At 31.2% G+C, this 17,614-nt stretch overlaps 2 protein-coding genes across 2 annotated transcripts; both read right to left on the reverse strand.

The window, feature by feature from the left end:
* Nucleotides 1-5,967: 5,967 nt before the first annotated feature.
* Nucleotides 5,968-8,182, reverse strand: LOC143228552 (uncharacterized). Its single transcript, XM_076459794.1, has 3 exons — nucleotides 8,080-8,182; nucleotides 7,679-7,955; nucleotides 5,968-6,177 (listed from the first exon to the last, which is right to left on the reverse strand). Exons 1-3 carry the CDS (start codon nucleotides 8,097-8,099, stop codon nucleotides 5,968-5,970), a joined length of 507 nt encoding a protein of 168 aa, XP_076315909.1. The 5' UTR covers nucleotides 8,100-8,182.
* A 1,323-nt stretch (nucleotides 8,183-9,505) lies between these two features.
* Nucleotides 9,506-15,952, reverse strand: LOC143230787 (uncharacterized). Its single transcript, XM_076464928.1, has 3 exons — nucleotides 15,617-15,952; nucleotides 9,960-10,022; nucleotides 9,506-9,775 (listed from the first exon to the last, which is right to left on the reverse strand). Exons 1-3 carry the CDS (start codon nucleotides 15,915-15,917, stop codon nucleotides 9,591-9,593), a joined length of 549 nt encoding a protein of 182 aa, XP_076321043.1. The 5' UTR covers nucleotides 15,918-15,952; the 3' UTR covers nucleotides 9,506-9,590.
* Between the last annotated feature and the right edge of the window lie 1,662 nt (nucleotides 15,953-17,614).

Raw genomic sequence — 17,614 nt, forward strand, 5'->3', positions numbered from 1 at the left:
CTGTAATGTTACATGATTGTCTGTAATGTTATATGATTGTCTGTAATGTTACATGATTGTCTGCAATGTTATATGATTGTCTGTAATGTTGCATGATTGTCTGTAATGTTGCATGATTGTTTGTAATGCTATATGATTGTCTGTAATGTTACATGATTGTCTGTAATGTTATATGATTGTTTGTAATGCTATATGATTGTTTGTAATGTTATATGATTGTTTGTAATGCTATATGATTGTCTGTAATGTTACATGATTGTCTGTAATGTTATGTGATTGTTTGTAATGTTATATGATTGTTTGTAATGCTATATGATTGTCTGTAATGTTACATGATTGTCTGTAATGTTATATGATTGTTTGTAATGTTATATGATTGTTTGTAATGCTATATGATTGTCTGTAATGTTATGTGATTGTCTGTAATGTTATATGATTGTTTGTAATGCTATGTGATTGTCTGTAATGTTACATGATTGTCTGTAATGTTATATGATTGTTTGTAATGCTATATGATTGTCTGTAATGTTACATGATTGTCTGTAATGTTATATGATTGTCTGTAATGTTACATGATTGTCTGCAATGTTATATGATTGTCTGTAATGTTGCATGATTGTCTGTAATGTTGCATGATTGTCTGTAATGTTATATGATTGTTTGTAATGCTAAATGATTGTTTATAATGTTCTCTTATTTTTTAAAGCTATATTCTTAGAATTTCACCCCTCAGTAAAACTGCAGAATGTCTACGGACTTATAGCGCTAGAAACCGAATTTTGATACCCGTAGTGAACAGGTTGCAGAAAGCTTTATCTCAAACAAAGAAAGAAAGAAAGCTTAATTTTTCACCCATTATACGTCTTTCACTTACATCCAATATGTTCACTACATTATTTATATATGTGATTTTAAATTTACATCCAATGTGTTCACTACGTTATTTATTTATAATATTTTAAACATACATAAATGTATTCACTACGTTATTTATATATAATATTTTAAACTTATATCCAATATGTTCACTACGTTATTTATTTATAATATTTTAAACATACATCAATGTATTCACTACGTCATTTATATATAATATTTTAAACTTATATCCAATGTGTTCACTACGTTATTTATATACAATATTTTAAACTTACATCCAATGTATTCACCACGTTATTCATATATAATATTTTAGCCTTACGTCCAATGTGTTCACTAAGGCTATTTATTTATATTATTTTGGACTTTCATCCAATGAGTTCACTAATGCTATTTATATATAATATTTTACACTAACATCCAATGTGTTCACTAAGGTTATTTATTTATATTATTTTAAACTTACATCCAATGTATTCACTACGTTATTTATATATAATATTTTGGACTTACATCCAACGAGTTCACTAAGGCTATTTATATATAATATTTTACACTAACATCCAATATGCTCACTAGGGCTATTTATTTATGTTATTTTAGACTTACATCCATACCAGCATCGTGTAGCATTGCGCGAAATTCCAAACAAACCAAAAATCCTTAGATGGCCATTTTTTGATAAATCCTATAATATATCGTAACATTTCAAAACAAAATTCTGCTTTTCATCAGCGACCATGTAGGATATTTTCTCTTAAATACATTAAATTTTCTATCCTTTCGTAGTAGTATAACAATAGGTGATCATTGCTTAAAATTCTTGTTGGTTTTCTATAGATAGAAATAACAGTTCTTGTTTTGCTTTAGCTGTAAACATGTCTAAATATAGCGACAAGGTACTGGTTCACTTTTAAAGTTAATATAATACTATGCTTTACTAATCTTTTGAAAAGACATAAAAATCATTTCTGAATTCAAGTTGAATAAAATACATGAACGTGTCCAAACTTATTTCATATAAACATCTAGTTACATAGTAGAGACTTTAACTTCAGCCCCTCACTCCCTGGTACAGCGGTAAGTCTACGGATTTACAACGCTTAAATCAGGAGTTCAATTCCTCTCAGATGGCTTAATAGATATTTCGATGTGACTTTGTTGAAAGAAAACAGGTATCCCGATGTGGCTTTGTTTAAACAAAACGGATATCCTGATGTGGCTTTGTTAAAACAAAACACACACACTTTAACTTCACATTATTACTCAGTCTTGACTTTATTGTAATTTGTTCTTTTTGTATTCTGCCTCCATTTTATCAGTTTCAAAAACTAATTATTTTCGTTCGTTACTTTTAAAAAAAAATATGTTTATAACTTCTTCTTGTAGCCGTGGCTACACTAGGTGTGACAGTCATATACATCAACAGATCACTCAAGAGTAGCTAAAGAGTTGACGACGAGTTCTGTTAGCTTACTGCCTTTTTAATGTTCTTTAATGTTCTGAGCGAAATGAACTTTCTGAAAAGACAAGGGTTTTGTTTTTCATTGAGGTTCAACTTTATTTATAATTTATCAATAGTATATATGTATGTAAAACATTTAACAGATTCTGATATGTTATTACACTTGTTTACTTCACATATTGTTCATGTTTTGTATTGTTTCTTGATGTACTTCCTCAAGTTATTATGAATGAAGTATTCTAAAAATAACACACATTTTGTATAGACACATGTACTTACCACATTTAACCATCAATGTGTTAGTTAATCCATTATGTATCAGTGTAATAGGGTTTGAGTAAAATGGTTGAAATACTTTTTAACTTACGGACGATCACAACATGTACGGTGTGAAGGTCTGTTAATTGTGTTAATATAGCCCTCGCAGATAGCCCTCGAGTAGCTTTGCGTGAAATTCAAAAACAACAAAAAAAACAATTGAACCTAACATTACCTTCACCAGTCTTTAGAAGAATTTTATAACTTCTGAGTCATTACACTTGAAAGCAAGTAGAAAAACTGTTGATCAAACAACAACTTGAAACATTGTTTACTCTAGAATTAAATCTGGTCTCATAACATTTTGAAAAGTCGATAATGTTGTATAATTACTGTGAGATAGCAGATTGTAGTTTTATTTTGTGACGTTTCGGTTACCATTAAGTTTGTACATTTTCGATCGTTTAGTTAAACTATGAATTTTTAATTATGTTAAAGTGCTAACTCACTTTCCAGATACAGCACGTTAATTTTGAGTTCTCATGTATTATGAAACCGAGACAAGTTTCCCCTAGCGGTGACGTACAGATATTAATGTTGTGAAAGATTATGTAGATTTATAGTAATAACTAGTCACATGAGATGCAATCTCGTGGTCTAATCAGTAGATAAAGATGGCTAAACGAGTTAGTTAAAAAGAATTATTGCTAAATATTGTTACTGACATAAGAAATGGTTCATTTTTGAAGCATTGTGTTATTCTCTGGTTCTTTCTTCTTTTGTTTGATATTTGTTGATATTCATCTAAGTGACATTTATTTTGTATTATTTATTAATATATATATACCTAGTCCTGGCCAGATACTGGCTTACTAACTGTTGTTTTGCACACAATAAAACTCGGATGCTAGTTGTTTTGGTTATCTGTTGTTATTTTACACTTCTTGAGCGGCGTTTTGATTAATTACACTTTGAATTGATTCTATGACTAAATTATTACGAGAAAGATGGGTTTCAACAGAAGATGGTAAATAATTAAACTCACAAACCCAATGAATAGAGAGGAACTAAAGCACGTGACTGAGTCTACCAATGATAGGTAGGAACTAGAGCGCGTGACTGAGTCTACCAATGATAGGTAAGAACTAGAGCGCGTAACTGAGTCTACCAATGATAGGTAAGAACTAGAGCACGTGACTGAGTCTACCAATGATAGATAGGAATCGCACAACAAAATGAAAGTGCTTAAAGCTAGCTCTTTACTGTCACACCTGGACAACATAGACTTCACCTGACAGATCGATGAATGAATCAACATTTATAAAAGTAATCAATTTTTAAAAAAAAACACAACATTTTACTGTTTAAACTTGTGTTGAATCTATCGTTGTTTCACATGGCTTGACGTCATTGACGCGTAAACTGCTCTACAACCTTTAATAACGAGAAAATAGACGGTGAAACTTCCACATTCCAAATCTTATTATGTCGTGACTGACTTTAACATCTTGTATGTGTGACTGAATATTTCTGTCCTTGGTAACCCTGCAGGTTCCACGTAAGTAAACTTTTTTTACTCTTTTTACGAATTACTTAAATCTTATGTTATTACATGCTTATTAACACTTAATTTTTTTTATTTCATGCTTTTGGAATAACACTTGGCGGTAATTTAAATATCAACACTTAACAATAAGTTTTTAATTGGGTTAAAGCAAATTAAGCGATGACGTCATTCGCTAAAATAAAGGTGCATATTAAAACGTAAATATTTTTAATAAATATAAAGTTATTTTGTACTTTTGGTACAAAAGGTAACTTCGGTCATTAGGTTCATAAAACCAACATAACATGTAAACAATCAGACATGTGTCTAAGCTTCTGAGAAATGTACAGTCAAAGGGAATCTTTGTGGCTAACGTTTGTACTTGTGAAACAGAAAGCATGGAAGCTGTAAGTTTTGTATGTTTGTGCATAGCACGTGTAATTGTTTAAATGTCTGATAAAATTAACTTACTTTCCTTCCAACACTGATAGCATTAAAATATTAATATTCTTAGGTTTTCTTATTTGGATAAAAATACATATCTAACTGAACTTTTGTATTATGCATTTATTCAGATTTTTTTTTACTTTATGATATTCTGTATTCTAACACGATAAGGCCCGGCATGGCCTAGCGGGTAAGGCGTGCGACTCGTAATCCGAGGGTCGCGGGTTCGTGCCCGCGTCGCACCAAACATGCTCGCCCTTTCAGCCGTGGGGGGGTGTATAATGTGATGGTCAATCTCACTATTCGTTGATAAAAGAGTAGCCCAAGAGTTAGTGGTGGGTGGTATGACTAGCTGCCTTCCTTGTAGTCTTACACAGCTAAATTAGGAACGGCTAGCACAGATAGCCCTGGAGTAGCTATGTGCGAAATTGAAAAACAAACAACAGTATGTAGTACCTGTGCTGCCTCTGCTGGTGGAATTTTGAAATATTCCTCGTATATCATAAAACATTTACTGTATTACAGCATTTTTGGGTGAATTAGAGGTAAATATAGTATGTAAAAGAGTTTCAGCTCGGTTTTCCTAAGGATACACCTTACTAGACTACATTACAATAATATAACTGGTTTTATTATTCGAAAGTAGTTTTCACAATTAAAACATAAAACTACACAATTTGGCTAGCAGCATTTATAGATTTTTAACATTACAAACAGTTTAACTTCAGTTAATCAACTTTTACATTATTATTACTTCGAAAATGTTAAATATATTCGGCGGAAAAATTCAGCTTGTAAGGATGTGCAGCCTATCAAACTAAATAGCTTAAACGAGGAGTAGCACTATTAACGTCTACAAGTTTATAAAACTGTTGTATATAATCCAGCATTTGTAATAACTCTTAGTGATAACGGTTTTCATAAGTTATAATTTTGTATTAAAATTTATTTGTCTTAAAAAAGAACATTGTTTCTTTCAAACTTTTTACAAAATATCATAAATTTAATACGTATAAACGTTAATGTTTTGGTGTTAACAGTTTAATACGTTTTAATAAACGTATTTATATATAATATTTTAAACTTATATCCAATATGTTCACTACGTTATTTATTTATAATATTTTAAACTTACATCCAATGTATTCACTACGTTATTTATATACAATATTTTAAACTTACATCCAATGTATTCACTACGTTATTTTTATACAATATTTTAAACTTACATCCAATGTATTCACCACGTTATTCATATATTATATTTTGGATTTACATCCAACAAGTTCACTAAGGCTATTTATATAAAATATTTTAGCCTTTCATCCAATGAGTTCACTAATGCTTTTAAAATTATATCCTATAAGAAAAATCAGGTTTGTTTCCGAACTTTTCCAATGATAAACGTATCTTGGCTGTCAGAATTTTCAATGAGAATAACAACCTTTTTTTTTCGATGTCCTTGTTTACTCTTTGGTTTAACGATAATAAGTTCATCGTAATTGTTCACATTTCTAGGAAACAGAGGTCGCTGGATATATTCTTTAATAGCTTTTCCTTGTTTTGACGCTGGTGTTTCTGTCTGAAGATGTAGAATATAGTAATGTTTAGTGGTGCAACACTCAAAATTTGAGCAATAATTTTACTATAACATGCATAAAACCAAATAAATGTTTCTATAAAAATTATAAATTATGAAATTGGTTTCAGTTATCTCATAAATGTTTTCTGGAAACTAGAAAAACTATTTCAAACATTGTTTCACGCAGTGAATAAATAATGATATACAGCAGACAATAGCTTAAATACTGTTTTCCATTTATATTTTACACGTTCACAAAGGATAACTAGATTGTTTATATTATTGTCTAGACAAGATGAAAGTACGGTTACAATTAAATATCAAGTGTTCCACTCAATTTATTGTTATATAACTAGACAAAATGAAAGTGCGGTTATAATTAAATGTCAAGTGTTCTACTCAATTTATTGTTATATAACTAGACAAAATGAAAGTGCGGTTATAATTAAATGTCAAGTGTTCTAATCAATTTATTGTTATATAACTAGACAAGATGAAAGTACGTTTATAATTAAATGTTAAGTGTTCTACTCAATTTGTTGTTATATAAATTAAACATCAAAAGTTATGTGATCTGAACTTCAAACGACTGGTTATTTACCTTATGTTACAGAGAGAAACAGTTTTCAAACTGTCTTATTTTTTTGCAACTTTGGAATAAATCACGCACCTTATAGCGTTTTAAAACAATCAATAATCTTAGTAAAGTCCAAAAGAAGAGAACTGGATATTTCACTAAATGTCTTTCAGACCAATGAAAGTTGGCTGACAGTCAAAAAAGAAAAAAAAACTGTTGTAAAATGTCTGAAAGCGTCATCAACAAGATATAGTTGAACCACTTGCAACAAAATGGCACAAATACACTGGTACTTGGCTAAGAAGGTCCCAATCCACCTTTAAAGCAGGTTGCCGTTATATACCGATTATGTGTAACCTGATAATATCTGAATCAGATGTTCAAAGCTCCAACATGACGTCATTTCATTGTACATACAGTTAAAAAAACGAAATAAAGTGAGCAATATGAGCGGAAGTGATATATTATGGTGCCACTAGTGTATAAAATAATTCGCTTTTATTATCAGTAGTGATAGTATGTATGTGAATGAAAAATTACGAAAGGGCATTCTGATCTTTATGTTTTCCAGATGTTATTGATGCAATGGACATCAGTGAAGGTAATGCGAACTTCTTACACAATCATATATTGTTACGATTGGCTCTGGCTTCAGTTTAATGGATGGTAATTGTCTTCCAACATGTACTAAGATTGAAGAAGAGGTGATTCATCAATTTAACTAGCATATAGACTTATTAGACCTCAATGGTATCGAACATGTACAAGTCTATTTTGGAGAAAAAAATTGCATGCAATCAAACGACTCTGAACATTAAAGATTCTCTGAACGCATCTTTTTTTTTAACTGTAAAAATGTGAATTTACTTGCATCAAATATTAATTATTACGTAAGATGAATAAGAACTTAATTGAATTTCGAACCAAAGTATTCCTTTCTCCTAGGTCGTTTTCATATATCGTCTCCAGGGTTGTTCGTTTGGTCACTTTTTGCTTTCTTGGAATATTAGTTTTTGTCTTCTTAACATTCTTTGCAGAGACCTTCTTCTCACATTCATGGATCAGTGGCATAGCCTCCAATATATCCAATTCATCAGTGGTTATCTTTTCATCACCAGGCTGTTTGTGTTCGACACGGTTTTTCAAAACATTCCGTTCTTCCCGAGGTTTATATTTCCAGGTGTAGAAAAAACAAAGTACGCTGCATGATCATTACAGAAAATAAATAAATAAGAATCACGTGTTTCAAGTCCATTAAAATACATATTGTAATTAAATAAGCTATGGATAATGCGTCACAGTTAAAACTTGCAGTCGTAACTTACCACAAAGCAGTAAGACACATCAAAATGAGTGCTGTTCGCCAAGCACATCTTGGAACTGTAAATTTTGAAGTCAAGTGAAGCGTAGCCTTCGAAACCACTTCAATTCGATCTTAAGACAGAGAGTCGTATTTAAAATCAGTTTACGTACTCCACCGGTCACGTAAAACAGAAAAATAAAACTTCAAATGTAAGTTAACAATAATAGTAATGTGTATAATTCTTTAAGTTTTCATTAACATATTAAAATTGTAATTAAATAAATATGAAATTTCTTACATTTATAATATATTTTCATATTAAACATTGATAACAACCTTTACAATTTGCCAACTGTATATATACATTTTTTCTTTACACGTTAAACAGATAATTAGCAAAGAAAAATGACGCCTGTTATATTATTTGAGCTCCTTACTGGTAGACAAGTAGTACAGTTGTGTAATAACAACAACTATATAGTTATATAACATAAAATCAGCTAAGTTTTCCAACATATTTACATTAATAGAAATACAACAAGGAGCCTACTGACTTTCCATTCCAAACACACGTGATCAGACTATATAAGAAAAATCTCGCCATTTCTTTACGATAATTGACATATAATACAACTCAGTATAACACAGTGAGTTAAATCAACTTCGATTCACTTAACTTGTAAGGATATGTAACACAGTCTTTCCATTGACTACTTAATAAAGTCAGTTTGTTTAATGGGTATTCACTTACTGTGTTAAGTTTTATAATTAACAGCTTCACTTATTATGGTGCATAATTATATTTTACTATCGAATCGCATCCACTGAATGGTAGTTTCTGCGTCTTTACAAGACTATTAAAAACAGTAATTTTTACAAATTTCTCTTTACTCTAAATTTCCCAGATAAATAACGATACCATTTTGACCACAAACACTGAACGTCGTACGTCACTGCTCATGAAGTTTTTCGGTTACTTGGTAACAATTCTTTCTAATAGTTTTATTGAGTACTCATGAGGCACTGCTAACGTTTTGATAATCCAATGGTATTATAAACTTATATTAAAACATTTGTTTTGCATTTGGACAAATTACTGTATTTTATTACAAAAACGACATTATGAACACAAAATAAACATATTAAACATAGGTTTAAGTTATGTTTTGGGACATATGCTGTTTTAGTTAAATATCTTTACTTCTTTTTAGTAATAATGTGACGCATACAGATGTGCTATCGAGACACCGTAATATTTGTTTGTTTTTCAATTTCGCGGATAGCTGAACGAGGGCTTTCAGCGCTAGCCGTTCCTAATTTTGAAATGATATACTGGAGGTAAGACAGCTATTCAATACTATTTGTCGTAAATGTTTGAGCCCATCTTTAAAAACGAGTAGTAGGATTTCCCAGTAAAAGCAAAGCTTTTTAATGCATTAAAAACCATGAAAGTTATGAAGTATCGTATTATAACAATCTGCATGAACAAAAATAAACATCTTTAAAATGTTAAGGAAACAATAAAAGAAAACTTTAAAACCCTTTTGTTCCATTACTTCTACAAAGATCTTTATTATCAGCTCCTTCTTCATCAGTAATTTCGTCTTCAGGACAAGCTATACAGGCGTCAGCAGCAAAAGACGTCATGAAAGTCCCTCCTGGACACGGCAGGCAGTGAGTTTGGGATCCGTTATCATAGTGTCCAGGAGGACATGGATCTAAAAGCGTTAAAAGTACATAGCTAAACATTTATTTACCCAGTGTTAATTTTTATTGTTCTAACAACGTCTTTAGTGTCAAAAAACGTATTTGTTTAACTAAAATTCCATATTTTTAAAAGTCTTTCATCTATTTGTGTTTAATGTGAACAGTTTAAAGTAATTGAGTGTCATGTATACTTACAACACCTGTCAGCATCTCTTCGGTATCCCCGAGTACAGTTGAGATTCTCGGCTGGAACATACACTGGGGAAAACAACAGAGAGTTAATATTTTTGTTAGCACGTTTTGTGTCACCGTTGGAATTTTAAGGTTTTTCACAATGAGCACGACGCACAAGTTATAATATTAATTATGACTCACTCTGTAAAATAACAACATAAATGTTACTTTTCGTGAGAAAAATAAAACGTGTCAAAACAGTTTCTTAACAGTAGACTTTTGTTTCTTTATGTACTTCCTAATGGAGTTAACTAATGAAACTAATCACACAAACTTGGAAGTTTATGAAATTACACACGATCTTTTTTTTATTGGTATATTTGATTGCTGTTGGCGTTTCCCTTGTAAAATTCTTATTTGTCACAGTTAAACGTTAAACTGTTGTCACTGTTTATGTTAATATCAGTATTGTAAATACAGGTTCTTTTGGGAATATTACGTTGGTAAAATGTATCAGTATATGATTGTGTCTTGCAAACAACAAAATATCAAATAATATCCTTATAATGCAGAAGTTGGATGAAATGCATTCCGAGAAAATTTTTCATTTGAAGTTAATACAAAAGCAAATACTTAATTTTTTTGTGGATTTATCAAGATAAATAATATTGCGATCTAACACCTTTCACTGTAAATTTAAAGTATTGTTTATTCAAAATACGTTCTTAAAAAACTTCGTAGATATAATTTGTGTCTTTACAGTTCACAAGATTTTGCTTCAACATTCACAAGTTGAGTTCATTATATCAAAATAACTTTGGAGCCTCATCACTTCTCTCTACAGGTTTACCATAATCCATCTGGTCTCTGATCACATAGAAATCTATAATTACTACATCAGTGACGTGACTGGTAAGTGTGTGTGTGTACAATAACATGCATATCTATCTAATTACTCAGCGGTTAGAAGACTGAGATATTTTTTACGTACTGTCGCCTGGGACACTTCAGCGTTTTTTATCCTGACATTTGTGTTCGTACGACTTGTTGCACGTCTTTTTATGAATTGTTCATAAATTGTTTTGGCGAACCAAAATTATTTTTTCGATGCTTTTAAATACAATAAATATCTTTGTTTCGAAAAATTTAAATTCTCATTTGAATATATTTTCATGATTTGGGCATATAAAAATTTACATTGTAAAGGTCTGTTACACACCTTTCCCAAAAGTAACCAATTTTCGGTTACATCACACCATTTACGAAATGTTAAGCAATGTCATAAAGTTGTTCTGATAAATTCTGTTCTATCGTGACTTTATATCAGATTGAGTCACATTATATGCCAGGTTGCATATTCAAAACTGTTTTGGCATGGCTTACTAATCCCTATAAACTATAAAGTATTATTGCTGTGAACATTAGTGGCAGACTCTGACTAATACTGCATGTTTATTTCAGGAGTACCGATAAGATTACGGGTTCGTCTTTATCACTGCCCTGAAATAGCTCTTTTCAGGGCATCTTTAACATCAACTGATGGAATGTGATGCATCTTTCATAAGTATATTATAGCTGTCAATATCAACATCTTCAAATAATCTGCCGACCCACTTAGCACCTTGGAGTTGGGCAATATCACCCTTACTGGAGTCCTGATTAGATGGATCAGTATATGGACGAACAAAGAGTGTAGTATTGATGGTAACATTTAAAGTAATTATATGTGGATATGTTTACCAATACTTATTCATACCACACTTCAACATCGACATTTCCTCTCATTAAAATTAAGAAAAACTGATTTCATGTTATCTCTAAAGTAATAATTCCTTGTAAGTACTTTTAACAATGTTGTAATAATCTGTTTTATGCATTTATATTTCTGAGGAACCCACTTGAAGCTAATAAATATTGCAGACATTCTACAATGGGTAATTTAAAACTTTTTTATTAGATAATTCATATATAATTCGATGTTTCTAGGTTATAAAGCGATTAGGAAGGAGATTTGAGATAACGGTGACACAGAGAAACCTCAGTCAGCAACACGATACTCACCCAGCCAATAACCCTAAATACAATAAGCAAAATACCTTGATACTTATTAAGAAAAGAAAGGAAATACAATACTAATGTCATTTATAAAATATTTTATGGCAACTTCCACGTATTTTACGTCGGAGAAACAGGCCAAAAACACAAAACAACTTTCATGTAACACAAAAAATTGAATCTCACGTTTTTTTAATTTAACACTGCAACTCAAATAAATATACTATAGGTAACATTTAAATTCCAAACAGAGAATCCAACATCATTAGACGATAAACCAAATAATTCCTTGTAATACAAGAGCAAACACACGTTAAACCAACATAAAGAAACACTTTTATATCTATATTAATAAACTTCAATAAATCTTGTTCGATGTATTATAATTTGAAGATGATACTTTTAATTTACAATATTTTATAATTTACAAAATATTCTGAGAGTACTAAGAGTAATGCAGATAGTATTAATAGGAAATTACACGAAGGTTGTTAAAAACTATCATATGAAAATAAGACAGTTCAATTTTCATTACAATTAAATGATATAAAAGATAACGTATCGTTTTATGAACGAAATCGATAAAAACACAGTTTAATTAACGTAGATGAGAGTATTTTAAAATTCCTATCTGGTGCAGTAACAACAGTTTGATCAGCAGAGACAAATCCATAAAGAAATTATTTACTCTTTAGGTGAACAAACGAATAATATGAATTATTTGACTCAACCAACTGAAAACCATGATTGGAAAAGTATTCAGATCATTGGTAAGTATCACTAATATACCAATACATATCAGAAAAAAACAAAATGAAATATATAAAACAAGAGCTGAGTTGTTAGTTTTCAATGACAAAATTCAGAATAACTGACAGTAGTTCGCTTTTACAGTGGAAAACAGTAGATCGGAGTTAGCTCAGTTAGTACAAGCACTGAATGTGACCGCAAATAGAAAGTTAAGTTCTTGCTTTCTACTCCGAGTAAGCTATCAAATCTATTAAACAAAAGCGAAAGATCACCTCACACTTGCAGTTTGTGGTCCCTACACATAGTTATCAGATTTTCATTTATTACATGTGAACTGACACTAATACAGCTACAATTAGAGATACCTTGAAAATGTTTAGACAAGTTACATAGAAATGTACTTATTGTAGCTGTATTAATATCATAATATCAGTCCACGTGTAATACATGAAAATCTGACAACTATATATAGGGACCACAAACTGTAAGTATGAGGTAATCTTTCACTTTTTGTCTTGATAGCTAACTTGGAGTAGAAAACAATAACTTTACTTTCTAATTAACTGTAGAGAATGAAAAGCTTTTCGAATGATCAAGCACACATAGTTTTTCTTATAACAAAACCACATCAGGCTATTTACTGTGTCCACCGAGGGCAATCGAACTCCTGATCTTAGCGTTGTAAATCCATAGACTTACCGCTGTTCCATCGGGAGACTATTTCATTAAAACAATAACTCCATGAACATAGTTATATAATGTTAAGTGTTAACTGATTTTATCTGTTGTCAGTCCAAAACTGGTTGCTTATCAGTTCGATTATAAGACTATAATCGTAACGTTTTTTAATTAATGATTAAATGGTACAATAGATTATATTACACATTTTAAAGCTGTGAGTTTTTGTTTCTATTTTTCTCTGTAAATATGCACTCTACTTAAACTAAAGACATACTTATACGACTTGGATTTAAATCTATTCATAAAGAATATGAAAAAACAACGTATTTGCGAGTCACTTGAAAATATTGAACTGCAAGAAAAAGAGAATCAATTTAAAATAAAACACCAGTTTTAATAAATGAAGTTCAATTAAAATTCCTTTTAACCAAAGAAATTATTCAGTCACATTTATTCCAGTTTAAACATTAAATCATCGTGTAATATCATTGCTTCGCCAACTTAAACATTTTCTACCCATCCTGTACATATTTTACAACGCATAAAGAAAAAATATTTTGATCGCTATAAATGAGACCTACTAACGGGTTCTAGCATTAAAGTAATCATCTAAAACGAGATTTTCGCACACCACTGACTTAAAATCAGTAATGAGCATATTGAGAAAAATGAGGCAGAAATATTTGCGAGCAAATGTGGCATTAAACATAATTATTAGGATTCACTAACATCTGCACTCTCCATCAAAACGTTTTACTATTAAAGAAACATCCGTTCACGGTAAGAACGAAAATATTTAATTTGTATACGTAAAAATAAATGTAGAGCTAAGTTGTTTATGTTTGTGTCTTTTTTTCCTTTAGTAGGGCCAGCATACTCGTCTTTTCAACCGTGGGGGCGTTATGTGACGGTCAATCCCACTATTCGTTGGTAGCCCAAGAGTTGGCGGTGGGTGGTGATGACTAGCTGCCTTCCCTCTAGTCTTACACTGCTAAATTAGGGACGGTTAGCACAGATAGCCCTCGAGTAGCTTTGTGCGAATTTCAAAAAAACAAACTTCTTTTAGCAAAGCCACGTCGGGCTATCTGCTGAGCTCACCGAAGGAATTCGAACCTGTGATTTTAGCGTTGTAAATCCGTAGACTCTGTACTAGTGGGGGGCAGAGCTTAGCTAGCAAAAAAAGAAAGAGAATAGAACGGCGGTGGTATTAACAGTTTGAAACTACTGTAGACAAACTTTAAATAGATTGAAAGTGTAGTGATCAGTAGGATATCTTTACAGTTACAAAATTTTAACCAAATCTTTGAATTCCTAAGGTTGATTTGTCAGAGAGTATCTTGTTTACTTTTAGCTTCGTTAACTACCAAGCTCTGTGAGAGAAAAATCAGGAATTCCATAGCTCTAACCAATGAATACAAATAAATATCACAAACATATAGTAAGATTGATAAAATATTGGTTATCGAATTTTTAATGACAATTAAACTAATTTCAAATGCTTTACAAACGATAATTAATGACAGAATTAATTTTCTTTTTTCTTCGCATGAACATTCCGCTTGGTTGTTTACAAATAAGTAACACATAATATGAAATTTTTATTGTGAAATAATTAAGTTAAAAGTGATACTATTGTCATCATAATCTTATGTATACATGGGCAATATAAATAATTTTGTAGTCAATACACGTGTAGAAACGGGCATATTTACATAATGTCTGAATAAAACAACATATGAATCAAGATTTACATGTATTTATACTAAAGTTATACAAAGATGTTTAGAAGTACTTTTTCGAGATTTGCGACTGAAATATATAAATCCCTTTCAAGTATCAGCCCCCAAATATATTCCCCCCATCATGTTTTCGTTGTACACGCTCCCAAGTCACAAAAGCAAAGTTTGAAGACAATAGGCCTTTACCATTTACTTTAGGCATAAGCAATTAGGAAATAACATTTTGTCCCCAAGAACAAGAAAAAGTAAAAATTTTGTTACATAGTGTAATCTTACATATACACAGGCAATTATTTTTATAATCAATACACATGGTGAAATATCAAACGAAAAGGTTATGGCTGAAAGAAATTTAAAAGCAAGATGGACGATTCAGATTTAGATGTTATTTCTGTTAAATTACTATCGTTTAATAAATAAAAATATGGTCTACAAAAAAAACTTTGAATTTACCTCTGACATCATGTTTGTAATCACCTTCACGATTTTTGCATGTGTAAATTCCCGCGTCTTCAAATTCCACGTCGGTTAGCACTAATTTGCCACCGTATTTTATTTGCGTTCTCTCATTATTAATAACTAGTTCATTGCGATTTGAGTACCAAATAACTATTTCTTTTCTCCCTCTTTTATAAGCTTGGTTTGAACATATTAATGTAAGAGTAGAACCACGTTCAGTTTCGTAGACGAATTTAAAACCTGAAACAAGCAGGAAACTACCGAAAATATAAAATAATTGAGTGTAATTAGCCATTGAAATCTCTCTGCACTGTACGCTTTGTAAGTCACTTTCTGTATTGTTTCTAAGTGAAATATCAGTGTTACTATGCTTACAAAGTATTCTTGTTTGAATGACGTCATGAACTCAAGTAATATCGTTTGGTGGAAAAATTTTACTAACAATTATGATTGCTGATTGCAAAGTTTACTGTTTTCTGTTATTGGTTGAACTGAGATATTATAATCATGTTTATGTTATGCAGTACCAACTCAAGTAATTTAGATTTAACAAACAATAACAACACTTTCCTGAGATTTCAACTTGAAATTTAGTTAAAGCAAATAAAATTTATACGAAGTTTTGCTTTGCAATTTCTTTTGACAATACAAGTCTTGTCGGTATTTATGATTTCAACCACAATAAGACTGCTAACAGATGTCTCATGATACATATAAATTATAATTGAGTAGTTATAAATGTATAAACATTGTAACCATATTTAAATTTTAAAAAATCAGTTAAAGAATATTCACATATATAACTTATGTGACAAATACTGCATTCCATGGTGCTATATAGGGATTAATAACTACAATTAGCTATATCAAATATTCTGTTATTAAAACTAATAAGATTTCAATAGTTTGTTTTGGTTTTTGAATTTCGCACAAAGCTAGTGCGATATTTGTGCTAGTCGTCTCTAATTTAGCAGTGTAAGATTAGAGGGAAGGCAGCTTGTCGTCACCACCCACCGCCAACCCTTGGGCTACTCTTTTACCAACAAATAGTGGATTGACCGTCACATTATAACGCCCCCACGGCTGGGAGGGCGAGCATGTCTGGTGCGACTGGGATTCAAACCAGCGACCCTCGGGTTACGAGTCGAACGCCTTAACACACTTGGCCATGCCGGGCAAGATTTCAATTGATCTTTCGTCCTAAAACGGTAATATGTTCATTACCCTGTTCATGGTTGCCAGGCAAAATACTATCATAGTTTTGTTGTGCTGTAACAATAAAGTTAATACCCTGGATCAAATAGGCCTAAGATTTATAATAAATATTATGTAAATTGCAAATGCTACTTTCCCCCTTAGGCCCAGCATGGCCAGGTGGTTAAAATACTTGACTCATCATACGAAAGTCGCGGGTTCAAATCCCCGTTATAATGTGACAGTCGATCCTACTATTCATTGGTGAAAGAGTAACCCGAAAGTTGGCGGTAAGTGGTGATGAATAGCTGCCAGCCCTTTAGTTTTACATTGCTAAATTAGGGACGGATATCACAGATAGTTCTCGTGTAGCTTTACGCGAGATTCAAAAACAAACAAACCTATCTCTTTTTTGACGTTAAAATATACTTACTTCTAGATTTTTAAGTTGTTCAATTCTCAGTTAAACTGAAGAATAGCATGCAAAATTAACGTGTAAATCAATTACAAGGTAGTACATGAATGAAATTCTTTGCTAAATATAATTTTTGTTACTGTGACACTTCGATTTTTGAAACGTAGATTTATATTTCTATAAATGTTCAATTTCATAAATATCTTGTGACATATTTCTCTTCGTCTTTGAAGTGTGTTCTTGGATATTAATGGAGGTCCACAGTGCAGCTTAACAGTATGGGATTCACTATAGTGGGACTTCACGTATAAGTCTTTGGGCCCTTTTTATTATGGTTGACATTTTAATAAATATTTCTAAAAAAGATGTCTACAAATTTGTGT

Source organism: Tachypleus tridentatus, chromosome 10 (genome assembly GCF_004210375.1).
Source record: "Tachypleus tridentatus isolate NWPU-2018 chromosome 10, ASM421037v1, whole genome shotgun sequence".
NCBI lineage: Eukaryota > Metazoa > Arthropoda > Merostomata > Xiphosura > Limulidae > Tachypleus > Tachypleus tridentatus.

Coding starts and splice junctions, on each gene's coding strand:
- LOC143228552 (XM_076459794.1), bottom strand. CDS start 8,099: ATGTGTCTTACTGCTTTGTG. Junction 7,956..8,079: donor ATGTGTCTTACTGCTTTGTG/GTAAGTTACGAC, acceptor ATGATCATGCAG/CGTACTTTGTTTTTTCTACA. Junction 6,178..7,678: donor TAGGAGAAAGGAATACTTTG/GTTCGAAATTCA, acceptor CTACATCTTCAG/ACAGAAACACCAGCGTCAAA.
- LOC143230787 (XM_076464928.1), bottom strand. CDS start 15,917: ATGGCTAATTACACTCAATTATTTTATATTTTCGGTAGTTTCCTGCTT. Junction 10,023..15,616: donor TTACAAACATGATGTCAGAG/GTAAATTCAAAG, acceptor TGTTTTCCCCAG/TGTATGTTCCAGCCGAGAAT. Junction 9,776..9,959: donor AAGAGATGCTGACAGGTGTT/GTAAGTATACAT, acceptor TAACGCTTTTAG/ATCCATGTCCTCCTGGACAC.